This window comes from Scyliorhinus torazame, chromosome 9 (assembly GCF_047496885.1).
Source record: "Scyliorhinus torazame isolate Kashiwa2021f chromosome 9, sScyTor2.1, whole genome shotgun sequence".
Lineage (NCBI taxonomy): Eukaryota > Metazoa > Chordata > Chondrichthyes > Carcharhiniformes > Scyliorhinidae > Scyliorhinus > Scyliorhinus torazame.
This window is the reverse complement of record NC_092715.1, coordinates 88,515,958-88,543,050: the sequence shown is the minus strand read 5'-3', so window position 1 is coordinate 88,543,050 and position 27,093 is coordinate 88,515,958. Positions and strand designations below refer to the sequence as shown.

The 27,093-nt window shown below is 43.7% G+C and overlaps 1 protein-coding gene across 12 annotated transcripts in view; it reads left to right on the top strand.

The window, feature by feature from the left end:
* The window catches only part of mef2cb (myocyte enhancer factor 2cb), a 425,410-nt gene that overhangs the window by 330,575 nt on the left and 67,742 nt on the right, over positions 1-27,093 (top strand). For 8 of the 12 annotated variants that reach the window (XM_072516239.1, XM_072516246.1, XM_072516243.1 and 5 more), the window contains 2 exons: positions 17,122-17,265; positions 25,276-25,462. In XM_072516239.1, coding sequence (XP_072372340.1) covers positions 17,122-17,265; positions 25,276-25,462 — 331 coding nt within the window. Of the gene's footprint in view, positions 1-17,121; positions 17,266-17,321; positions 17,460-25,275; positions 25,463-27,093 lie in introns of all 12 variants that reach the window. The other 4 variants (XM_072516247.1, XM_072516242.1, XM_072516244.1 and 1 more) reach the window with 2 other exon arrangements.

The window sequence follows — 27,093 nt, the reverse complement described above, 5'->3', positions numbered from 1 at the left end:
AACATCTCTTCAAGGACAGCACCGTGCTGCTACACCCATGGACCCTCCCGTGTCACCGTCTCAGATTAGTACTGTGCCTGGGGTTGGGGAGTACACTGGTCTCCTTCCCACTGGTGTCACACACTTGTATTTATCTGGACAGGATTGTTCTGTGGGACTCATGCAGCCACCGCAACAGAGGTCCGAAGTTCAAACGTAGGGCTGGAGTGCAAGGTGAGGTCACGATGGGTAGGGGGCTGGCGAAGACAAGGGGGGCAAACTGAAAGTGGGGCTCTACCAGGAGGGCGGGGAATGCGAGCGGTTTCACGATGGCAGGTAGAGGGGCAAGAAGGTGGATGAAGAAGACGAGCAATGGAAGGCAGAGGGAAGACAGGGCGGACACTGGCCCCCGACAAGACTTGAAAAGCTCACAACCAAGGGGGTCAAAGAGATACCAAATTGTTTACTGAAAGGGGATGCACTAAGATTCTAGATGCAGTAAGTAGAGGTCCAAATGGAGCATGGGTGCATCACAGGTGATGGAATCGGGGCAGAATGGTTGAATCGCGGAACAGACTTCTTGAGGCTGCTAGCCTTTTTCCTCTGACATCCTGTATGGTCTGGTGAAGATGGGTAGGCTGGAGAGAGTGAGATTAATGTGCTGGACTGGTGTTTAAATATTGCGGTGGGGCTATTATATAACTTTTAAAACATTGGTGTGGGTTGGCACAATGGTGCGCTTCACACCTGCAGTTTCCCCAAATCAAATGCAGATTTGGCTTGGTGGTGGCGTTAAACAGAATCAGAATCACCAAATAGAGACCAAGTTGTTTTTCACAGAGTGCAAGGGAGAACCATTGATATTTCATTAAAGGAGCATTGCCAAAGGTCTATTGTAGCTGGTTATGGTATGTGGAAAATGCCACGTTGCAAAATAGTTTAGATAGGTGGTAGTACAAATTAGCAAACAGTCATTTGGCACTTTCATATATTTATTTGAAGGCACTAAATGGCTGACTATTCCATTTTTTTTCGTTCATTCCTTAAAAATAATGCTGGAGCATTGTTTTCCTGAAGTAATCATTCTTTATGACGAGCGGGATTGACATGGCATGCTATTTAGTGAGTTTTATTCAGAGACCAAGTGATTTTAAAGGCGAGTGTTTCCCAGTGTAGCTGTTAAAGCAGTCGGTTTTATTTTATGATTATTTGTATGTTTCTTGGCTATTTGTTGTTTGTATTCTGTGCATATATGAATTAATATGTATTGTGTAGATGGAAGGAAATTATTGACTATTGAAACCTAAAAATCGAGGACCAGATTTTCACTGTCATGGAGAAGCTGCGGGACCTAACGCCAGGAAAATTGTGGGGTGCTATGAGATGCCTTTCCTCACAATGGAGCTGGTCAGATCAGGAGGCCAGGGTCTGAGCTGGCCATTCTTATTCTGTGCTAACGGAAACTGCGGAACTGGGAATGGGGGCAGAAATTTTGGAATCAGGTTGTGCTCGCCTTTTTTATGGCTCCAGAGTCGTCGTGATTCTGCAAAAATCCAACCCTTGCTATTCATAATAAACAGAATTCCATTTATTGAGTTATATGGGACTTGCATGTGTTGATAAGCAAGTTGTTGATACATTTGGTTCGGTGTCACTGGGTTCGGGAGTGGAAAATCAGCCAGGTTTCTGCACCAGATTTCTATCTAATGACTTCTGGTTGAAAACGGCTTTCTCTGGAAACAACAAAGCTTTGCAATGATCTTTTGCAAGGTTTCAAAATTAAAGAGCTGAAACTAGCTAACTCAAAGATTGAACTGGAGCACTCTTGGCCTGTATGGTTCAGTACTGTGGCAATGAACCACTGGGAATTAACAGCAATTTCAGTTGGGGCTGGGAGCAATTAACTGAGCAAACTGCAGTTCTGCATTCTCATGCTACTAGATATTACATCACCATATTTCATGTTTTCAATGCTGTAAAGAGACAGACGTGATAGACTTAGTGTCATTTATGTCAAATAGCAACCTGGAGGCATTGTAAAAGACAGTAAAACCAATCATTTAAAGGTATCAATTTCTGAATTATTTCAATGTAAGAATAATATATAAGGAAGGAGAATATTACCTTTTTAAGTAAACCAGAGTGTTTCTTTGAGATGCATATTTTACTGCACCATTTGGTGACCTACATTTTCTTAGCTCACCGGAATTTAATTCCTAGCAAGGTTCCCTAGTTTTAATATGACTTGTTTTCCATTTTATTTGGTGAACATAGAAATTATGCAAAGTTAAAAGCGGCCAGGATGGTGGTGCCATTTAAAAAAATATATATTTTTATTGAATACATTTTTCATTATAACAAAATAATACCACACTACGTCACCAATACATAAAGAAAGCACGGAAGAAATAACACAATCACTACTCAACAACCCCACTACACAACTCTTCAAACATCGAACTAAGAAAAATCTAACCCCCCCCCCCCCCCAAAACAGCTGATGGTAACTAACTCTTTGAAAGAGGAAATTAATGGCTGCCATCTCAAGTAGGACCCATCGACCGACCCCTAATGATGTACTTGACCTTCTCCAGATAGAGGAACTCCATTAGGTCACCCAAACAGGCCAAGGCACTGGGCAGAGTAGGAGGTCTCCACCCAAGCAGAACTTGTGTTAGTCACCCTGGGGTAACACGGACTGCAACTGGATGCAGTTGTACTGTAAAGTAGACACCAAACTTAGACGTTAGTTCAATACGTTTTATTGAACTTCTGGAGCAGTGCACACAGCTTGCTATGGGTTGACACTCTACTAATCTAAGTGTGCTAACTATAACTAACTAGACTAGACTAGCTCTGAGCCATGTGTAGAAGGTTCTAACTGATATATACACCCTGACTGTCACTACAGTTGGCACCAATCGAAAGAGGCAGAGTGCTGATGCTTCGTGTGTTTTATAGTGGGAAACTCCCCTCTAGTGTTCTGCCTGGTGATTGGCTGTGTTCTGTCCTGTGTGTTGATTGGCTGTACTGGGTGTCTGTCACTGCCTGTCTGTATCGCATTATGTGCATGAGTGCATATCATGACATTCCCCTTTTTAAAAAAAAATTGTCGGTTGCTTAGAGCATATGCGACTGTAGGTACATGTATAACTACATGAAATGGCGAGTGAATGAATATGTACATGAAAGGTGCCTACCGTGCAGATACAGAACAATATTTACAAGATAAATGCCTATAAATCCAATCTTTGGGGCTGGCATCGGATCCTTGTCAACCGCCTGAGAGGTGGAGGTGGGGACGACGGCGTCGTGACAGGCGGAATTGCTGCCAGTTTGGTGGCCTCGAAGTGCGAGGTATCCGGAGGAGGCATAACAACATCTGGAAAGGTGAGATTTTGTGGTGGGAAGGCAAGTTTGCGTAATGCCCTTCTGTTGCGCCTGACAATGGAGCCATCAGCCAAACGAACCACAAACGATCTGTGAGCAGCCTGTCGAACAACAACAGCTGGGGCTGACCAGCCTCCATCAGGTAACTTGATGCAAACAGCATCTTCCGGACAGAGCACAGGCAAATCGGTAGCATGAGCATCGTACGTCAGCTTTCGCAGCACTGGGAGGTGATCCAGGTCTGGTAAGTGTATGGCCGGAACAGTCGTCCGCAGGTTTCTATTCATGAGGAGTTGTGCCGTGGACATACCGGTGGACAGAGGGGTTGCCCTGTACGCCAACAACGCAAGGTTGAAGTCAGAAGCAGAGTCCGCAGAATCCACATTGCTGAATTCAAGGAGGCATATTCACATGTCGTGATGATGTCCACACGATATGGGGACTCCAGGCAGTCATCCTCTGGATCCGTAGTGCTACCAGGATCAGAATCCAGTAGACCTTGCTGTACACATCAAACGCGTTTGCGTTGGAAATGGGATTGCTGGCCCTTAACCAGTGGTGCAGACCTGCACAAGGCTGCATAATGTCCAGGCTTCCCACAATTTAAACATCACCTGCCTTTTGCAGGGCATTGCTGCTTTACGTGGGAGGTCCCGCAGTTCGGGCATGTCATGACGTTGACGTGCGTCGTCGCTCATGCGCAGTGCGCTCAGCCGATGTTCGCACTTGCACAATTTGGTCTTCGGCCGTTCGTTCTCCTGTTCATGGTGCGCATGCGTGGGACCCCGAGAAAACCGTGCGAAATGGCTGCCTTCATCGATACTGAGGCGCCGCATCCGGGCGATGGCCTGTACACTCTCTGCCTCGTGGAAGGCAAGTTGTTCCTATTCTGCCGATTTGAAACAGGAGTGCCGATTTCTCGCCTGTTCATGCACTTTACATGTCTCGATTGCGACTGGCAGGGTCATGTTTTTAATTTTGAGGAGCTGCTCCCGCAAAGAATCGGAGTGGACCCCAAACACTGATCTGATCCCTGATGATGGAATCAGCGGTGTCACCATAGTTGCAGGACTGCGCTAATATACGGAGATGAGTTATAAAGGATTGGAAAGGTTCATCCTTACCCTGAAGGCGTTGCTGGAAGACATAGTGCTCAAAGCTCTCGTTCGTTTCGGCTTCACAGTGACTGTTGAATTTCGCTAAAACGGTCTTGAATTTGGTCTTGTCCACCCCATCGGCAAAAGTGAGCGAGTTGAAAATTTGGATGGCTTGGTCCCCCGCAGTTGATAGGAGCAGCGCAATTTTTTGGCATCGGACGCATCCTCGAGGCCCAAGGCCTCAATGTAGAGAACATAGAACATAGAACATGACAGCGCAGTACAGGCCCTTCGGCCTTCGATGTTGCGCCGACCTTTGAAACCACTCTAAAGCCCATCTACACTATTCCCATAGAACATAGAACATTACAATGCAGAAGGAATCTCTGCTTGAAGACCCGCCAGTTGGCGCCGAGATTGCCGGAGATCCGTAGCTGTGGAGGGTCTGGATTTTCTCCATGCCGCTGGAAGGCACTCGCTGGTCGTCACTGAATCACTCGAGGTAAACCACTTAGATAAAGTAGACTACTGGCACCATGTCGTGTTATTCACCCTGGGATAACACGGACTGCAACTGGATGCAGTTTACTGTAAAGTAGACACCAAACTTAGACGTTAGTTCAATATGTTTATTGAACTTCTGGAGCAGTGCACACAGCTTGCTGTGGGACACTCTATTAATCTAAGTGTGCTAACTATAACTAACTGGACCAGACTAGCTCTGAGCCACGTGTAGAACTGAATAGAGCTGAGCCTAGCACATGAGGAGCTAGAGTTGACCCTGCGAAGCGCCTCACTCCACACGCTCCCCCCTCCCCCCCCCCCCCCCCCCCCCCATCCAAAACAGGGCCCAGTTCACCCTTCCACTTTCTCTTCACCTCATCCAACAGAGCCTGCTCCGCCGACAAGATCTGGTAATAAATATCCGAAATCTTCACCTCACCTGCATCGGCCAGAGTTAAGATTCTGTTCAAGAGAGAGGGCGAAGATGCAAGGAAAATGAAGAAAACTCCTTACCAAGAAATCTGGAACCTGAAAATAGCTAAACAAATTAGTCCTCGGGAATTGAAATTTGTCCAAGAGCTCCCCAAAACCGACAAAACTACCCTCCACAAACCTGTCCCCAGACCTCACCAAATCCTCCTCCCCCATGACCTGTAGATTGAATCTAAACCCGCTGGCACAAAGAGATGTTTACTACAAATAGGGGCTGGCAAAGACATAGAGCCGAGCTTAAAATGTTGCCTAAACTGCCTCCAAATCCTCAGAGTGGACAGCACAACCGGACTCGAGGTAAATTTTGCAGGAGAAAATGGATCAAAGCAGTTACCAAAGCCCCCTGGCAGGAATCATAACAAGAGCCCACCTCCGTCTGCCCCATATGGACATCAACTCTTTCAGCCACCCCAGCAGCTTTTCAATATTAGCTGCCCAGTAATAAAATAACAAATTAGGTAAGGCTAAGCCACCTGACTGTTTCTCTCTCTGAAGAATCGCCAGACGAATCCTTGGGGTCTTGCCCGCCGAAACGAAGGAAGCTATCGAAATGTTGACTCTGACAAAGAAAGATTTGGGGAGAAAAATGAGGAGATACTGGAAAAGAAATAAAATCCTCGGGAGGACTTTTATTTTAACAGTCTGAACCCTACTTGCCAAGGACAAGGGGTGATTATCCCACTTCTGCAAGTTAGAATTAACCCCATTCACCAGAATAGCATAATTTACGAAGGGAGGCTCAATCATGGGCCATCTAGATTCTCAGATTACAAAAGCTAGATCTGGCAAGGAGAAAACACAAGAACTCCAGATCGGTAACCTCCCTGGGCGATTCACCGGAATGTATTTGCTCTTGTCCAAATTCAGTTTAGACCCTGAGAAGGAGCCAAAGCTACTAAGTAACCTCATTATTTCACCCATGGCGGAGATTGGGTCCTTGATATAAAGAAACAGAACATCTGCATACAAGGACATGCGGGCCAGGATTCTCCGAGCCGAAATGGCGCTCAGCGGGGGGGGGCGGGGAATGGGGCCTCAGACCCGCGATCGGGTCCGACGTTGGGACGCGATTCTTCGGCGACCGGAGAATCGGCGGCAGTAGCATGCGCGCGGTCGACACGGTGTCAGTCGGGGGCCGTTGAAAGAGGCCCCCGCGGCGATTCCCCGCGGTCGACCAGCCGAGTTCCCGCCAGCGTGGTTCAAATATGGTTCCACCCGGTGGGTGCTCGCCATCGCGGCTGCGGTGGCCGTCCTGGTGGGGGGGGGGGGGGGCGGGGGGATCAGTCTCCGGGGGGGGGGTGCCTCCACAACGGTCAGGCCCGCGATCGGGACCACTGATCGGCAGGCGCGCGCGATCTGGAGGGGACTTCTTCCACGCCACCACGCACATGCACGGACCGCGTACGGCAGCTGGAGCACTCCGGCGCCGTGCTGGCCGCCTGTGAGCTACAGAATCGCTGGGCCAAGAGGCCCGTTGCCGCCAGCATGAAACACTCCGGTGTTTACGCCGGTGTCAACACTTAGCTGCGTTTTTAGAGAATCCTGACCCCTATGTTTCCCTCCCTGCCCGCTTTACCCCTTCCAATCAGTGAAAGATCTTAACACTATGATCTTAACTTGGCCAATGGTTCGATAGCCAAAGCAAACAAAAGTGGAGACAATGGACAATCCTGCCTCGTACATCTATTCAACTGAAAGTAACCCGAGCTCAAACACTTGCGGTGGGGGCCTGTACAGAAGACAAATTCAAGATATAAACTTTGTCCCAAAACCAAACCTCCCTAGAATCTCAAAGAGATACCCCCACTCCAGCCTATCAAATGGCTTTTTGGCGTTCAGTGAGACAATTACCTCCAGTGATGTTTAATAATCAACGTATATTGGTTGATAGCTGCGAACCCTTGACAGAACATGTCTGGTCTTCTGAGATCACCTCTGGAAGGCAGTGTTCCAACTGCAGTGCCAGCACTTTATCCAGCATCAGCATTCAACAGCAAATGAAATCTCACGGCAGCAGATCAAACAAAAACAAGGGAACATCCCACTGATTGCCACACACTCTCAATTGAACACTCTCAATTGATGAAACAGTGCTCCTCCATGTTGAACACCACTTGGAAGAAATAGTGAGCCTAGCAAAGGAATACAATGTACTCTGGGTGAGGGACTTCAATGTCCCTCACCAAGCGTGACTTGGTAGCACCACTACAGACTGAGCGGAATGTTCAGAAGGATATAACTTGCCAAATTGTCCTGCGGCAGGTGGTGAGAGGCCCAACTAGAGGGAAAACCTACTTGATCTCATCCTCATCAACCTACCTGTTGCAGATGCATCTGTCCAGATCAGTATTGGCAGGAGTGAACAGCATTTAATCCTTGTGGGGACAAAATTCTGTCTTCACACTGAAGACAGCCTACATTGTGTTTCCTAGCACTGATACAATCCTAAATGGACTAGACTCAGAACAGATCTTGTAACCTCATGACCTGGCAAGGCCCTCAATCTGACTCTACCATTATTATCAATGTGAGAAGTCTTACAACACCAGGTTAAAGTCCAACAGGTTTGTTTCAAACACTCTCTTTCGGAGCATTGCTCCTTCCTCGGGTGAATGAAGAGGTATATATTCACCTGAGGAAGGAGCAGTGCTCCGAAAGCTAGTGTTTGAAACAAACCTGTTGGACTTTAATCTCGTGTTGTAAGACTTCTTACTGTGCTCACCCCAGTCCAACGCCGGCATCTCCACATCATTATTATCAAGCCAAGGCAGCAATCTTGGTTCAATGAGGAGTATAGGAGAGCATGCCAGGAGCAGCATCAGACATACCTAAAAATGCGATGGCAACTTGGCGAAGCTGCAGCACAGGACTACATCAAGGCTAAAAAGCAGAACTAAGTGATCCTGCAATCAACAAATTAAATCACAGCATTTATTATGATCTCTGTAGAGACTGTTAACTTTTAGGAAGAAATTTTATTTTCCAGTTAATAGCTGAAAGGATGATCTGGCACTTCACAGATATACTTTACTCTGTCCCTTAAGTGGTCATTTGATTTTCCCAGACCTAGTCCAAAGTGATTTTTAGCTCTTGAGAGTTTACTTTTATTCTCTTTCTTTCCCAACCTGGTAACCTTTAACCCCAAAACTTACTTCCGCGGTGAGGGCTTTTCCTGAAAATTCTTTCTCTGGCACAAACTGAGTCAATCTTTTAGCCTTGTTTCAAATCCTAACTAATTGGTCTTTTCAGTCTGCCATCAGCTCTCACCCTCATTCCTGTTCAGTGACCATAGAGACCTTTGGCCTCTAGCTACTCTTTCTCTTCCAGATCCTGGCAGCCTGCCTGTGTGAGTTTCAGGGATATCCTAGAAGATTCTCTCTCAAAGACTGACTCCATGCTAATGTGAATCATATGAACCATGTATCAGGTAGAAATGCTGATTAGCTATCCTTGAGAGCTCAATCGTGGAAGCAAATTGGCAATTTAAGGTATACTTGTTTATATCCCGACATTCTCAACATTCTCCTGGGATGTTGAAGGGAAGGACCAGGATTTTTGCTTCCAAGATGGGTTCCATGTGGCAGGATTAACATACTACTAATTTAATAGATTTATAATGGTCCCTTGTAGCTCCCAATGCCAACTTCATGCCAACCCACTTACACCTTCCGCGCTAACTGACCCAGTATCCACCATAGGACATCCTCAGGAGCCATGATGAGATTAAATAAAATAAACTTTTAAAGATGTATTGAAACCTTCACTGCATTAAATAACAGACCCATCCATTACATCCCATTCAAAACTTTGAATTCCTGTTAAGTACTTAATCCCTTGTAAAAACAAACAGCCTTGCACTCATAACCCCACATCAAAGACAGCTAATCCTTTCATAGCCTCTTTGAGCTATCAATCAAACTGTGAATTTCAGATCCCATGCAAAGAGGATTATACGTTGTGGAAAGCAGTCAAATATTAATAATGGCAACAAACAGCTAATGTACCTCGGGGCAGCAAATATTGTTTGAGGCATCTGTTGGAAATTTTCTTAAGGGCTTCTTTTAATTTTCGGGGCTAGATTTTGATTTATGGGGCTCCCTTTTCATTCACCTTAGTTCCATTATAAGGTGATGTATTTGTGATGATGTATCTGTATTTGTGAGGATTTGTTTTGAGGTTTCCTTCTTAGGTAGTTATCACAGATAGATGCTATATTATATAGCAGCTGACCCGATCTCAAGACAAAGCTTAATCTGATTAAAAAGTATGTTAACCAAGTGTCAATCTCTCTCTCTCAACTTTTCCGCAGCCTTGAATGTGCATAGGTCAGACTTGCGTCTGTTTCTGTAGCAAATTATTGCTGGAACAGATCGCTAGTCTGTCACCAGGGGCTTAGAACTTTGAGGGGCATTACACCACATCAAGCATAGCCACACTCACACACTCAGAGCCAAACTAAGGAGCAATTTAGCAGAGCCAGTCCACATGATCTGCATATTTTGGACTGTGGGAGGAAACCGGAGCATCCGGTGAAAACCCACACAGACACGGGGAGAACATGTAAACTCCAATCAAGTGACAATGCTAGATTTAAAACTTATTTTGCAAAGCAATGCCTTTATTTGGCAATGTATGGCTTGTGCACTCGCAGTTCAAAACCAGAACAGAAAAGCAAATAGAAAATAAGTGACAGCAGTTTTAATTAAATTTGAGAGATCCATTATACCCAAACATAGCAAACATATAGGGCTGGATTCTCCATTCCTACATCTTAGTGCTGACGCCAACGGAGAATCCGGGCTGTTTCACGATGGAAAAAGGGCACCACTCCCGCACCGAGTCTGCTACCGGTGAGGGCTAGCACCGGCGCTGCATGAAACACCCGCGGAATGCGCAAAAAAGTAGTTTTCGCCGGGTCCGTGCTAGACATGTGTAGGGCTGATGAGCTGCAGCCGCATGTATGGCTAAACCCCCTACACACGCATATATTGCGCCGGAAACCATGGCACCGGTTGTGCTGGACCACGTACCTGTCCATCTTGACCCTACAGCTCACCTTCTGGCCACCACCCACTACTCCCTCCAGCCCTGGCAGAAGCCCCCCCCAGCCAGCGACATGGCTCTTGGCGGAGTATGGCAATGCTGGACACTGTCCGCATGCCCTCTTTCTCTCCGTAGCCACCATGCCAGGCTCATGACCGCTGAGACCACACATGGTCCACGCTGTCAGGGACTCGGCCCATCGGAGGCAAAGCATCGCGGGTGGGCCCGATACTGTTCTTCAAACGGAGTTGCATCTGCATGCGTCACACGTCATGATGGTGGCGATTTGGAGGGGGAGGAGCATCGTGACCCGGCGTCAAACCGGCGCCTGCCACAATTTAGCCGTCAGGAGCCATTCTCCGCCCAAACGCCATTCCTGATTTCAGCATCGGGCAACGGAGACTCCCGCCCATTATATCTGACCTCAACATTTCAACTATTCATTCAAATAATGCCTGTAATACGTGGTGAAGTCCACACTAACAACAGAACATGGCTTTGCTGTATTATGTATCATGCTTCAGGATAAAAAAGGTGTCATCACGCATGAGCTACGTTTTCCTGCTTTGCATCTGAAAAGTCTTTGTTCATCACCTAAATAGAATCCCAATTTAAAACAATAAACTAACATCAGGGGTGGGATTCTCCAACCCTACGCCGGGTCGGAGAATCGCTGGCGGGCCGCGCGAATTGCGCCACGCCGCCCCGATGCCGGCATGCGATTCTCCGCAGAGCGGAGAATCGGTGCAATTGGCGCCGGCGTGGTTGGTGCGGCGCCGGTCGCAGGCTGCTCTACGTGGCCGGCCCGCCAATTCTCTGGCCCGAATGGGCCGAGCAGCCGTAAGAAATAAAATGAGTCCCCCCGGCGCCGTTCTAACCTGCTCTGAGGGGGACCTCGGCGTTGAAGGATCGGGTGGGGCTTGTGGGGAGGGTGGGGGGCTCCGATGTGGCCTGGCCCGCGATCGGGGCCCACCAATTGGCGGGCCGGCCTCTCTGGCTGGGGGCCTCATTTACTACGCGCTGGCCCCTGTAGTCCATGTTGCGTCGAGCGTTGAAGGAGGCCTCTGCGCATGCGCGCGTTGGCACCAGCGCCACTGCGCATGTCCGCATTGGTGACACGCCACTGCGCATGCGCGGATCCCACGGCGCACAGTTCGCGCCGGTATCGGCAGCTGGAGCGGCGCGAACCACTCCATCGCCGTGCTGGCTCCCTGTAGGGGCCAGAATTACTCCTGGCAGCGGCCCGTTCACACTGCCATAAAACGCGATGGCGCTTACGACGCCGTGAACACTCTGTCGCAGGATGGGAGAATCCCGCCTCAGATTCATCTCGAATTCCTACCTTTTGACGCAATGGACTGAGCTTTCACAAATATCGGCAAAGGATGAGAGCGGGCGGGAAAAGTGGCACTATAGCAGCCAGACCATCTGGACTTATGAAAAAAAAGGCGAGGGGCAGTACAACAACATTATTCTGGCAAGGTAGGCTCTGATTGAGCCACTCGGCACCAACTTAGATTTTTGAAGATGAGGATTTTATTTTCAAGATTGCCAAAAGAACCCCCTACCCCCACTCAGTGGCCTAAGTGGTGAAATCCCAATGTTTGTAAACATTAACCATGTCAAAGAGAGCTAAGTGCATTCCAAGCACTAAGTACATTCCAATCATTCATGCATGTAATTTCACTGCACTTACCTCTCTTTACAAACATTGAGGTTTCACCACTTGGATCACTGAACCATGAATGGAGGTGAATGAATCACAGCTGCAGATGGTTTGTAGAAGCTGTCTATCATAGACCACTACTGGAAAGTTATGAATGGTTTGCAGCTAAAGAGACTGGGAACCAGATGCAGGTCACAGCTGCTCTCCTTTCTGGAATGGACACGTGGAGCTGCAGGATACCAGTCACAGCTGGATTTCTTCTCACTACACCGTATGGATTTTCTCTAGCTTCCACACTAGGGTCTCTTTTCTGGAAGGGGAGTTCCTTTGGGCAGGGGTGTCTCCCTATTGAAGGGGTCCCTGTGGGGGATCACCTACTACAGGGGCCCTTGTGGGGTGTGCCCCTACTACAGGTGTCCCTGGGAGGGGATTTCCTCATCACAGGGGTCCCTGGCCGGTGTTTGGGGTTGTGCTATCCCCATACTTGTGGGTGGGAGGGGGGACAAATAGGAAATCTTGGGGTGGGGGGAGCTGCTCTGAGGTGCAGGGGTGGGGGGTGTTCGGAGCCAATTTGCAGTGTGGGGGGGGGGGGGGTTAAGGGCCGATATGCGATGCAGGAATTCCATTACATTTTTGGTGGGTGGGTGGGGGTGGAACAATGGGAAATCCTGCCAGTGTCAAAGCCATTTGAGGAATCCCGTTGGATTCTCCTCCCCGCCCCCCCGCCCTCTCCAAATGGAGGCGGAGAATCCGGGCCAAAATCTCTGTGGATAAATCTAGCCACATGGACATCAACAGATCAGAAAGAATTCTCATCACAACCTTCTCAAGGGTATTTAGCAGTCGGTAAATGCTGGCCTTGCTCACATCCCAAGAACTGACTAATTCCATCAACCTTTCCCTTGGAAACAATAAATGTTGGGCAAATTTTATGGCCTTCCCACCAGCGGGAACTTCCAGTCCCTATGAAGGCAACCCTCTGCAGCAGGAAGGGTGAGCCACACAAGGTGGCATGGACATCGGTGGGACCGGAAGATCCCACCAGCAACCAATGGCAAGTTGCCTTTGCCATTTGAAAATGCACCGCAGAGGAGCTGGAAACCCCGCGCGTTGGCTTTTATATAAGACATTTTTAGTGGCATGAACAAATATCACACCAAGGGTACAAAAACTCTGCAGTAATGCAATAAATATCTGTTTTCTTAGAAGTATTAATCAAAATAATCTTTACTTGCAACAGTTTTATATTACAAGTATTATACACTATTATAATTTAAATGGGGTGGGAGGGGTCCATGATTACTAATCCATTTAAAAAGCTGTTCTTCAACCAAACATAACAGATCAAAGTAGTTCATTGTACGTGAATTGCTTTTAGAAATTTCTAAATGACACGATATATTGCAAAACAAATACAAGTCTCTTTTTGAAATTACAGGGATTTAATAGTTTTCTTCCAGAAGATATACTATATGCAAACCCAATAGATAACATTGAACCTTTGAAGCTGTGCTACTTCCGTCCAAAATTTAAATAATTGAATCTCATATCTCTATTATAAATAGGACATATTGTGATATTTCTCTCATTCCACACTAATCCTATTTGGAAAAAATACAGCAGCATTTTTAGAATGTCAAATGTCTAAGAATGTTTTTTTAAAACTACAGTGTCAAATAGTGTTTATACAGTGATCAATAAGAAAAACAAATAAGACAAAAATTGGTTTGTTACTTATTTTGTTGCTAAAGCAAGAGGTTATGACATATTTGGTAGGCTGGGAGAATGTGTTTTTGACAATGTTCGAATGACAAAGCTGCAGTTCAGGTCCTTAAGAGATTAACAGAGATAGTTATTGGAGACATCACAGACATAGAGCCATCTATGGCCATGAAGCTGAACCATCTGTTCTGATTGGCTGTGTCAAGTGATCTTTCCCAGACAACAGGTGCAGATTTGCTGACAGGTGTGGATATCTTGGATGAGTAAAATTGCTGATGGCTAATAATGTAGCCACGTGTTAGATTGTAAAATGCTGAGCTCTGACTGAACACAAAGCCAAATTGCATGCTTTCAGATCACTTGATGCCGAAGTTAGCCCTCCCCCATGCCCCCGTATGAATTCTCGGGTGGCGAGGTCCAAGTTCTTACTGAACCCTGTGTAAATGGTATCTGTGTTTTACAGACGCCTGGGAAATGTAATCCTGTCAGTTGGGAGAGGGCATAAGAATTCTGAGCTGTTTGTCTAGCAGGGATTTACTGGAAACTTGTTGGAACTCGGCTTCAGCCAAGTTGTCTCAAACTTATCGACTGCTGCATTTTGTTGTTCATTGAGAGGTACATGAGGACTATTTTCACAAATGTGTAGTCTACAATTGTAGTTCATTGAAAAGGTTCATGAAACTGCCTTCAAAGATAAAATGTGGCCCCGTTAACATATGAAAATTCAAGCAAAATGAGCAATTATGAAGTAATGCTCTTGCATTTTAAAACTGATAGCTTGTTCTTTACAGACTTGATGCAATTATTGCACAGAAGTCTATAATAAAAGTGACACAATTTTATAATGTGCTTTGAGTACATGTTTAGCTAAAGGGTTATAGGTAATTCACGTCATGATTTATGTAAAATTGCTGCTTTGATTTTTTTAAAAACTCAGCAATATCTCTTTCATAATACCTGCCAAATAGCAGCAGCTTTTTGGTAACATTTATGCTTTGAGGAAATCACTGCTGTGACATTTGCACCTGTCAACCATGGAATATTGCTGGACAGCTGGCAGTGTCAGAAAAGGGGACACTAGCAGAGCAGCTGAAAGAACATTGCAGACAAGAACAGAAGGAAGCTGACAAGTCAGTGTGTGGCCATCAGGTGGTAGCGACTAGAAATTGCCGTTCTTTAAGTGTTGTCTTATAATTGCATCATGCCAAAGATACTGATATATTTTCAATGCACACTAGGAAGTTAAAAATCAGCTTGCGATACACTTTTCTCAATTTGGCAATAAATGTAATCTTCACAAAGTTCCTTGGGTTATGAAATTAATAATTATGCATTGTTTGTGCCTGATGATACTCTTTGTCACTCGCCCAGCTGGAATTTTCAGGGTCAGCAGAAGGACACATCATCTACTTGAACTATTTGGTCCCACATGCCACTTTGGACACATCTCCAGCGTTTGCCTTCCCATGACAGTCATAAATTCTGACAATCTCCCACTCTGCCCACAGGTCAGTTTGGAGGGAAGGATCTCCCAACTCGACCATTGTTTCCATCAGAGTCCTGAGCAAGGGGGCTGATCTGGCTAAATGTTTATTCTTTCCAAAGTCCTGGCACTTTCCCACAGGAACATGAGAGACAATTGGAATATCTGGGTATAGCTGTTACAACAATGGTTTTATTTTTTCACTAGGATATATATGCTGTGTGTATGTGTGCTTAAACATGTTTATGTAAATGGAAAATTCATGCTTTTACTACACAAACTGCAGAGAATTTCATTTATTAACTTGAATAAGAGTGACATGCTTTGTAAATGTATCTTTAAGTAAGAAGTTGAAAAAAATCACAGAAGTAGTGAACGAATATGCATTTCGGTAGTAGAGGTGAGACATTTGCCATACCACAGTAGTCACTCATTTTTTTGCATCGTGGAAACCAATTCGGAAAAAACTTACACTAAAGCAAAATTCTGCAAGCCTATTACCGCTAGCGTTTTACTGAGAAAGCTTGCCAACATAACAAGATTTCTTTAAAGCTCCCACCAAAATCCAGATGTCTTAGTAAAAAAATCCTGGTTTCATTCATTGGGTGAATTCATTCATTCTAGTAATCCAGAGACCCAGAACAAGATCTGAGGACTCGGGTTCAAATCCCACCATGGCAGATGGTGAAATTTGAATTCAATTAAAATCTGGATTTGAAACCATTGTCGATTGTCGTAACAAAAACTATCTCCTTCACCAATATCTCTTTAGAGAACATAATCTGCCGTCCTTACCTGGTCTGACTTCTATAACGAGGTCTGCCAGTCTTACCTGACTCCAGATGCACAGCAATGTGGTTGACTCTCAAATGCCTTCTGGAGGGCAGTTAGGGAAGGGCAATAAATGCTGGCCCAGACAGCGACTCTCTCACCCCGTAAAATGAATCAAAAATAATGTTACATACTGGCTGTTCTGTTTCACTAATTTATCATTTTTCACAAGAAATATTTGGTGAAATAAATATTGCTGGAATAACAATGAACAAAATTAGTAATTGATGAGAACAGAATATTTCTATTGCTGATGCAAGTACCTGGAGCAAGAATTCATCAAAATCAAAGAACAAAAATGCTTTAAAAATGTGAAAGCTAATGGCTTAGTTAAGTAGAAATGATGGGGGAAAGTGTTTTTTAGTTTTTGGGGGCTACACCAACATTTTAGAACCAAAATCAAACATCTAACAAAAAAATATATTTTCACTCAACACATTTTAAAAGAGGAATATTAAAATATTTTCTTTCCTTTCTGTGCATTTTGCTGATAACATTGTGGATTTTTTGGAACTATTAACATGGAAGGCAAAATGCTCAGATTTGAAGTTAAATGGCTTTTAATCCCTCAAGGATCAATAAAACAGTGGTGACATAAACTTGAGGTATAAAAGGCTGTTTTAATTGGTTGAATTGATGGGTTCATATCAATTGTATAGTACTGTTCTAAATAGTTCTGAATATAATCACAGCAAAGGTTGTAGCCAATGATTGGTATTTACATGAAATGTATATGGATCCTTTCATATATAATAGTGTTAGTATGGTTTCTTTCATTTAGTATGTATTCACCATCTTTGAACTTAAATGGACTAAGTTTTGATCAAAGTCCCTCAGAGTTTAGACATCCTTTATTCCAGTGTGTCCCTTGTGATCTGTGTAGAAGTTTGAACTTTACAAATTGTGTATTTCAGACGTTGAGAAAGAAGGGACTAAATGGCTGTGACAGCCCAGATCCAGACGCAGACGATTCAGTGGGTCACAGCCCTGAGTCTGACGAGAAGTGCAGAAAAATAAATGAAGATATTGATCTAATGATCAGCAGACAAAGATTGTGTGTAAGTACGAGGGCCCTCCTTTATTTTTACTTTTGATATTTCTCTGAACCTGGCAGGCATTGAACAAGAAAGAAAACAAAGGCTGTGACAGCCCTGATCCTGACTCCTCTTACGCTCTCACCCCACGCACTGAAGAAAAATACAAAAAAATTAATGAAGAGTTTGATAATATGATCAGGAATCATAAAATACCTGTAAGTACCATGAGTTAGATGGCTGCTCTGCTAATGACTGCTGCAGTAATCTACTTTACCCTTTCAGTGCAGGTTTCTTTCAATTTAAATTGCATTAAATGCAGTTTTACATATAGCTCACAAACAAGACACCATCAAATAGGACAAAATAAACCCTTATTTATTATCCCTATTTAATTCACCAATATACTCTTTCAAAGGGTGCTCTTTCAAAGAGCCGGTGCAGACTCGATGGGCCGAATGGCCTCCTGCACTGTAAATTCTATGAAATACATAATTCAGATTACAATTCCGTTTTTATTTCTAATAAATAGCAGCATTTTTTTAAGAAAATAGCAACGCATAGTCAATCACTATGGAGTGAAATTAACACCCAAATTGTTGCCAGATTGTAACTTATTTTGAAACTTTACAGTCCATTTAAAGCAGCTAGTTTCCATCCCTCTAAAGCAGCTATTAGGTGCTTTCTGAATTTCTCATTCACATGATTGACCGAAATTTTAAATAGAAGAACTGAGAGTCTAAAATTAACAGGAAAAATGACTGTGCAACAGTCTACAACAGGAAGTCGATCTATAAAACCTTTGAATTTCAATATTCAAATCTAAATAAACCAAGTAAGAATAAATAAGGGTTTTTAATAAAACCACAGAGGAGATTAAGGAACCATATAAATTGAAAAATACTGATCTGTAAATAAGTCATCCCTTCCTAGGAGAGCATTCACTATCAACATATGTTAGTATCAGTGTGTTACATTTTGTCAAAAAAGATGTTTGAGTGAAAGATTTAAGAAAAGAACTCACAACTTTCTCATCATTTAAAAAAAAATGATTGAAACATGCCCATATTGTCTCCTTTTTATATGCTAATAAACATGACCTTATCAGAAAGCAGTTTTCTTTAATAATTGAAAGAAAACAGTAATTGTTTGCAATATCCATCTATTTTAAGCTCCAGTAAATTTGCTGCACATCATGACAAACCTGTGATTACATCATTTTGTTGAGAAGATAGGGGCCAGAATTCTCCAGCTGTTGGGATTCTCTGTTCCCGCCAGCAGAATACCCCGCCCATGGGTTTCCCGACTGCGTGGGGTGGCTTCAGTGGGAAATCCCATTGACAAGCGGCGGGAGTTAAAAGTCCTGCCACCAGTGAACGGTGCACCTTCGAGAAACATGCGGCTGGGGACTGGCAAATCCATCCCAGGGTTTTTGTTATAAAATGTCACTGAACCACATGCAATTCCATTATAACTATAGAAATTACACTTGATTATTGCAGAATAGTGATTAATGTCCCCCCCTAAAAAAAATGTTGACAATTTCTGTCTTCATTATGTAACTTGTTATTTTCTCAAATATTTGTATTTATGCATCCCAAATAAAAAAACAACACTGAATATAACTGTTTGCATCTCAACCTTCTTTTCACTCAATGATTGCAACAGAAATCACTGGTCAACAGTATTCAAGCAATGTGTCAAAATTTCCAACGTTGTAGTGCAAACTCTTGTGCCCCAACATGGCTGTTTGCTCACCTACTACATGTCCCTATATTAATGATATAACTACGTAAGGCTGAGTGTGCCAATCTTCAGTGTGATGCCATACTGCACTAATATTCACTTCAGATCAGTTTGACACTGCTTCGTTTACTGAGGATCTTTAATGTCCATTGCAGAAAAACCTTTATTCTATATTTCTGACCTAGGTTCAAACCCAAGTACCCTTGATGAAAAGACCAGTGTTATAACTCAGTCTACTTCTTTGTCTTTGTTCACCACCCACCTGGTCATTATTATGCATGTGAGGAAGATATTGTTGGGGTTATAAATACCAAACAGCAAGATAGCTTTGACGTTTATTCTCATCCTATTAACCACATGGACTTATTTACCACATGTTTGTTCAATTAATAGGAAAAATAGATGTTTCACGCAGCAACTTTGTAATATGCACATAGGCATAAATGCATTTTTATGTGATAATATATCTTACTGTATAACACATGCACGACATGCATGCAATATCACATCACTGACTGTCAGTTTTATAAAATTTTTAAAACCTTTTAAAAGACAATTTGGGTAAATACAAATATTTCTTTAGCAGCAACTATCATATTTGTACATTATTAAATGCAGTTCTATATATTTCCTTAATATTAAAGGTAAATCAAATATATCAAAATGCAACATTTATATTAAAAATTAAACTTGATATCTGTACTCAAAGGGTTAAAGCTAACTGCTTGCTGTAGAGAGTCAGTTTGCATGAAATCCTGTTGATGAAATTCAAACACATTGTGTGCTGGGGTGATTTAACAGGATTACAAAAATTGCTTTGCGTCCCGTCAAGAACATTTTATATTCCTGCCTTAACACTAAGCTATTCTGTTGACAACTAAACCAAAACCTCAACATTCATAGTCATTCATATGCCTAGCCAGAAAACTGAGAGAAATAACATAACTTCTGCATGTGCTTACAGTTGCATGATTAATGAGCTCGCCATAGTGATCACCTTATAATACTGTGTGATCTGCTAAGTTGGGCTTTAATTTATTCCATTATTTTTAAACTATGCTTGTTATTATGAATATAAGTACTTGTTATTATGAATATAAGTACAATAGTTTTTTTTCTAATACAGCAGTATGATTACAACTGTTATTCTAAACATTTAAATTTGTTGTTTTTTGCTCTGTAAATCAATATAGGGCATGGTGTATAAGTAAATATTTCAGTTTTGATTTAGAAAAAGTTTATTGGATTAGTATCACAAAATAAATAAAATGAATATTACTGTCTCCAGCTTCTGCTTGCGACAGTTCATACTGTGGTTAGTGTGGTTAAAAAGAGCAGGGCGTCCAGATTCAAGTATTGGATGCCGTCATCTCACAGGAAGGATGGCACCAGCAAAATGACAGCCTACTAAAAGCCCACACATGCATGGTGTAGTATCACCATTTCAAATCGCCTCACCCAGTAGACCACAAAATAAGGGCGGAAAGGACATTACTGAGGAAGGTTGAAATGGTGGATCCTAGAGAAGACATGGTCAGAAAATAAAAACAAAGAGCTATTGAAGACCTGACTTAATGTGGGGACCCTGAATGAACTTTAGACACAGCCTCCAATCCAAAGTCTCCCATCAAAAATAACATTAACACAGCCAAAATAAATTTTATACGTTTGCAACAGTCCTTCTTGTAAAAGATATGTTGTGAAATTTCCGTAGCATATTCATGTGGAAAGTCATTTAAACACTATTGAATCATTGATCATTTTAAAATACTTTCAAGTGCATGTTAATGAACAATAAAATACTTGCATTATTGCATAAATTAAGTTATCCAGTTGGCCAGAGTAAAAATGCTTATCATTTCAATTAACTTCAAGGTAAACAGTTAACTAAATGGTAACTTCTCAGTAGATTGGACTCCATAGCAGCACTGGGCTGGTTCTTCCCCCACTTCTAACCAATTCTGGCACAGACCCTTATGGTGCCCCTTGCAAGGGCTCTCGCACCGGCATGCTGTCCATGCATCCAAAGCATCAGGAGTGCTGTTATTATGATATCCAGCTAATTTGATGTTTATTTCAGTCTCTTCATCTGGGAATGTCTAATGTCAGCCTGAGCACAGATCACACCCAACTGAACAGACATTCAGCAGCACGTTGTCCATACACAATGGAGCAGCTTTCAGAAATTCTAGTGGCCTGCTGCATTGGTGGGTCAAACAGCCATTGCCTTCAGGAATCCAGAGGCCACCTTGAGAAGAGGAGAGGCAGTGATGATGCATCCTGAACCCCTTTGCTCCAGATGGGGTGTTAGAGAGCATCTCCAGCTTGTTCATCATGCTTGTAAATGAGAGGAGGGAGTTGAGGTACTAGACATGCCATCAACTTGAAAGGTCTTGGCGATGCCAATTGCAATGGGTTTGGTTGCAGCCAGCCCAAGATGCAGAGCACTGACTCCTCCATCAGGTTGTGTTGATCTTGGCATTGCCTGTCACCCCCCAGTTCTGCTGCTGAGACTTTGTCCTGCAGGAGCGAGGAAAGAACGGCACCGATTGTGTTGCCCTGTGTTTAGGTAATGTGCCTTCCATAGCTGAAAAGTTGGGGGTATGTGGTGGCTACATAACTGGAAGATGTGTGATCATAGAATTTACAGTGCAGAAGGAGGCCATTCGGCCCATCGAGTCTGCACCAGCCCTTGGAAAAAGCACCCCACTTAAGTCCTTACCTCCACCCTATGCCCGTAATCCAGCAACCCCACCGAAGTTTTTTGGGACATTAAGGGCAATCTAGCATGGCCAATCCAACTAACCTGCACAACTTTGGACTGTGCGAGGAAACCGGAGCACCCGGAGGAAACCCACGCAGACAGGGGGAGAACGTGCAGACTCTGCACTGACAGTGACCCAAGCTGGTAATCGAACCTGGGACCCTAAAAGCCACATTGCTAACCACTGTGCTACTGTGCCACCCGCTGTGCTACCGTGCCGCCCGTGGTGAGGTGCAGTGTGTGAATGCTAGACACGTGACCTGAAAGCTAGGGACTGCTGCTGGGTGAGTGATGGGTGTATGGGTAATGCACAACAGTGTGGTTTGATGGTTGTGAGATTTCAAGTTTTTTTTGCCCTTTATTTACAGAAAAAATTAGTATAATTCAGAATCAAAACTGTTTAGTGTTGTCTTTGATGTGCAAACTATTTCATTTATGCTATGGATGCTATAGCATCAGTAATACCATGAGCGTCTTTAATAACCTGATGTCTCAAGAATACCATACAACAATGTAAAAGTCCCTTGGCCTGCTCACAGTTAGAAGAAAATGTTTGCCCACGCTACTGACAGCTGCCACATTTGCCAGACCATAAGACGCACCAGGATTTTAAATATAAATATTTGTGAAGAAGTATTTCCGTGCATGTACGTACTTAATACATACATTTACCATTACAGACACAAAACAAATTGCAGCACAAAGTTTTTCTAATCGTAGATGCCCCAGAATTCCTCATTACTGCCATCGCAATCATCATCACTGGTGTTATTTGAACTGTCACTTTCTTCAAATAGTGCTGCCATCTAGGACATTGCTGATATCACATTTCTTGAATGCCTTCGCAATTGTCACACACACACACAGTCACAGACACACACACATGGACACACACACAGTGGGACATGGACACACACACATGGACATACACGGACACCTGTAAAATGGTTCTTGCTTCATTGTTGGTGTAAAGTTGTGATTTGGAGCTGCCATCCATTTTGTCGGGTTTCGTGCATGAATGCTTCAAATGCTTTATTTATTGAAATATCCAGGAGCTGCAATTGGCCAGTAAGATCACCTAGAATCACAGCTGGCTGTATCTTCACTTCTGCAACCTGTTTTGACCCACACTTTCTCCAGTCAATGTTGCATCCTTTCTTCATTCATCCATCCCTTAGGATCAACGTGAACAAAGATTCCATGTGGAATTTCAACTGTTGGTGCCTATTTTCTCTTAAAGATCAGTAATGACATCATTTTTTTGCCATCAGTACAACACATCAAAACAACAGTGCAATGGTTGTTTCCGTGGCCAGACATTTTTATTGGTATTGTTTTAACACATTTAAAACCAGTCTTGGTCAATGGAACATCAAAATTAGGGGAACTTTGTTCATTTTTGCCTATATATCCAAGATCAAAACATGTTTTTTTCCTTCCATTCATAACAAACCTGTGAAATTCAAATGTCTTTGCTTCATATTTGTTCAGTATCTGCAGTGCTAACCTAGTTCCAGTGCTCATACTTAACGCATACCTTGATAAAATAAGTATGCCGCTTGCTAACACCACTCTTCTTGCTTCACATACAACCATTTAGGTCGATACTGACATTTTCAATCTATGTAGCGTCCTCGTTGTCCGAAGGTTACTAATCATGTCTTGTGGCATGATATCACTATGGGACTAGGCGAGGAGGCAGGGCACTAGAACTACCGAAGCTGGTACAGGAATTGGACTCCTTCTGTTGATGTTATTCTCCATCACAATCTAGGCATCTAATAACAGAGATAACTGACCCTAAACTTCTCTGCACCTTCTCTAAAGCCTTCACATGTTTTCTAAAGTGTGGTGTCCAGTTCAACCTGGGCTTTATAAAGGTGCAACATTACTTCCCTGCTTTTGTATTCTATGCCTCTGTTTATCGAGCCCAGGATGCCAAATGCCTTTTGCAAACTGCTGTGTCACCTTTAATGATTTCTACACAAGTAGCCCCAGGTCCCTATGTTCCTGCATCCACTTTAGAGTTTTGCCCTTTGTTTTATATTGCCTCTCCTCATTCTTCCTACCAAGATGTATCACTCCACTCCTCAACATAAATTTCACCTGCCACATGTCTGCCCATTTCACTAGCCTTTCTTTGCCCTCTTGAAGTCTATCACTATTCTCCTCACGCTTCACAATACTCCTAAACTTTCTGCAAATTCTGAAACTTATTCCTGTACACTCAAGTCTCAGACATCAATATATATCAAGAAAAGCAGTTGTCCTAGTATTGACCCCAGCGGAATGCAAAGGTACAGTCCAGAAAACAACCTTGGCCACTGCATTCTGCTTCCTGTCACTCAACTAATGTTGTATTCATGCTGCCTCTACCCCTTTTATTCCGTGGACATAATTCAGCGTCGCTGGCAATCCTGTTCTGTGGCACTTTAGCAAAATCCTTTTGGAAATCCATGTACACTACATAAACCAGACTACCCTCTTTGTTAAACATTCCTCTCACTCCAATGCTGGTGCTCCATGGCTATGGTAAGTACCATCTACACATTACATTTAGTAACTTGCAAAGGCTTCATCGACATCATCTGCCTCCTCCATGTCCAAGGAAGCCAAAGCAGCAAATGCGTGGGACACCACCCCCTCCAAGTTTCCCTTCAAATCACCCACATCGCTGACTTGGGAATATATTGCTGTTTCTTCATCAATGCTACACAAAAACCCTGGATGTCCCTCCATAATAGTATTGTAGGAATTAACTTCACAAATATACTGCAGCAGTCAAGAAATGGATTCACTACCACCTTCTGAAAGGCCTTTCAGGATAGACAATAAATGCTGACCTTGTCAATGATTCTCATATCCCACGAATGAGTAAAATAATTATTTCTTTTAATTTTCTTACCTCATAACATAAAATGAGAATGGTTAATAATACAAATTGGTGGGCAGCACGGTGGTGCAGTGGGTTAGCCCTGCTGCCGCACGGTGCTGAGGTCCCAGGTTCGATCCCGGCTCTGGGTCACTGTCCGTGTGGAGTTTGCACATTCCCCCCGTGTTTGCGTGGGTTTCACCCCCACAACCCAAAAGATGTGCAGGCTAGGTGGATTGGCCACACTAAATTGCCCCTTAATTGGAAAAATGAATTGGGTACTCAAAATTTATAAATAAATAATAATACAGAAGTTACTTTTCTTTGTGAAGTTCATTCCAGTTGTTCAGATAATTTGACTAGTTTTGCTTGTTCAAAATGTTCTAACACTTTTGAAATCATCTTATGACAGTTATGTAATGCATTTCCATTGATGCTTTCCTTTTGTTGGGATAAAATTGCTTTCCAATCTGTACAAAATGTATTTTAAATTATTAAAACAGTGGGAAAAAAATATTATCACTGAAGTGTCCTGCAAGGTCAAACCATCACTGCACTGATATGAGCTCAAAACAAAATTCAGCCTTATTTCTTTAACATTGACTATGCCTTCCTATTTTGGTATATTTTTTTGCTCTTTCCTGTTGTATAGGCTGTTCCACCGCCTAACTTTGAGATGCCAGTTTCTATCCCAGTGTCCAACCAAAACAGTCTGGTATACGGTAGCCCAGGCAGCTCGCTGGGCAATCACAACCTAATGCCACTGGGTCATCCTTCTCTGCAGAGGAACAGCATGTCTCCTGGAGTAACACAACGGCCACCAAGTGCAGGAAACACAGGTAAGATTCAATAAACTTCCATGTTTAGTAATTGCCTTGTGAACGGAAGGTCAGTAGTTGTTCCAAGTATGTTGCTTTTATTTATAGGGGCTTTTATTTATATATATATATATATATAGGGGCTGGTTTAGCACAGTGGGCTAAGAAAGCTGGTTTGTAATGCAGAACAAGACCAGCAGCGCGGGTTCAATTCCCGTTCCGGCCTCCCCGAACAGGCGCCAGAATGTGGCGACTAGGGACTTTTCACAGTAACTTCATTGAAGCCTACTTGTGACAATAAGCGATTTATTATTATTATTATATTATTATTTATTTGGCACATCGAATATACTTGACATTTCTTCTTCAATACAAAGGAGCATTGAATGCCCTCCCTTTTCTACCATAATTATAAAGGTTAGCAAAGAGAATTTACTGAGACCTGTGTGATTATATTTAAGGTCCTTCTCTACCAAGCTTTGAGGGATTTACCTTGTTGAGAAACCTAGGTGAAAGGCCAAGGTTCATGATACAGAACATCACAAGGTTAAAAGACAAATGATGAAACAAAAATAAAAGTACTGGAACCACTCAGCAGCAAGTTCAGATCTTAGGCTTGCACCCTTCATCTGAACTGGAAAATATTTCAGATGAATCGAATTTAAAAAGGGAGTGAACTAGGGAAAACACATGGGAAAGGTGAAAAAAGAAATAGAATTGCTTGGAATGTGCTTTAATGGTTAAATGACAGTGATATAAGCAAGAGATAACTGGAAACGCAATGAAATCAATCAAGTAACAAGATACACAGGGCGCGATTCTAACGCCCTCTTGTACATGGCGCATCTCACACTAATCCCAGAGAATAGAGGGGGGGCCGCTAAACGGGTTCCACTCTGGGCACTCAAAGATGTGCGATACTCCTGGTCAGTGGTACCGGATGCAATCTGGTTCACAGCCTCACTAGGATGGCAGCGCCGGAGCTGCTAGAGGCTACTGGAGTCCCTGGGTGGTCGAGGAAAGGGCAGAGAAACTTCCCTGGCACAATGGCATTCCGGCAGTGTCAACGTGGCAATGCCAGGCAGATACCAGTTGGCACTACCATGGGGTAGTGCCATTGTACCACGAGGCACTGCCAAGGGGTGGTGCCTGAGAGGGGTCATGGCCATGAAAGGGAGGGAGAATTGAAGGGGGGTGAAAGGGGGACCCTCAACGACCTCATAACAGGATATTGCTCACTTGGGGGTTAGGAGGGGGAAGAGAGAGGTGGGGCTGGGGTGAAGTGGACATTTATTGATGGGGGGGGGGGGGAGGTTGCCTCTACGGCATCAAGGGTTGGGGGTGTTGCCCATATCTGTGGAAGGGGTGTGCGCAATGACTGTGAGTGGGGTTGTGGGGGGGCATTCATTTTAACTTTGAGATTGAGGCATTCTTGGGGGGCCCGGGAGGGCTGATGCTGGCAATTGTAGGAGTGGTGGTATTTGCCGGTGAGGATGGGGGGGTTCTGCAGTATTATTCGAAGATCAGGGCTCCGATCTCGGAGAATCTGGCCTTGCTGGCGTCTTTGGGTCCCGCACATCTCATTAACGGCGCAAATCACCCCAAGCTCCAAAAAAATTACCAAGTGCGGGAAGATTACGATCAGAATCGTG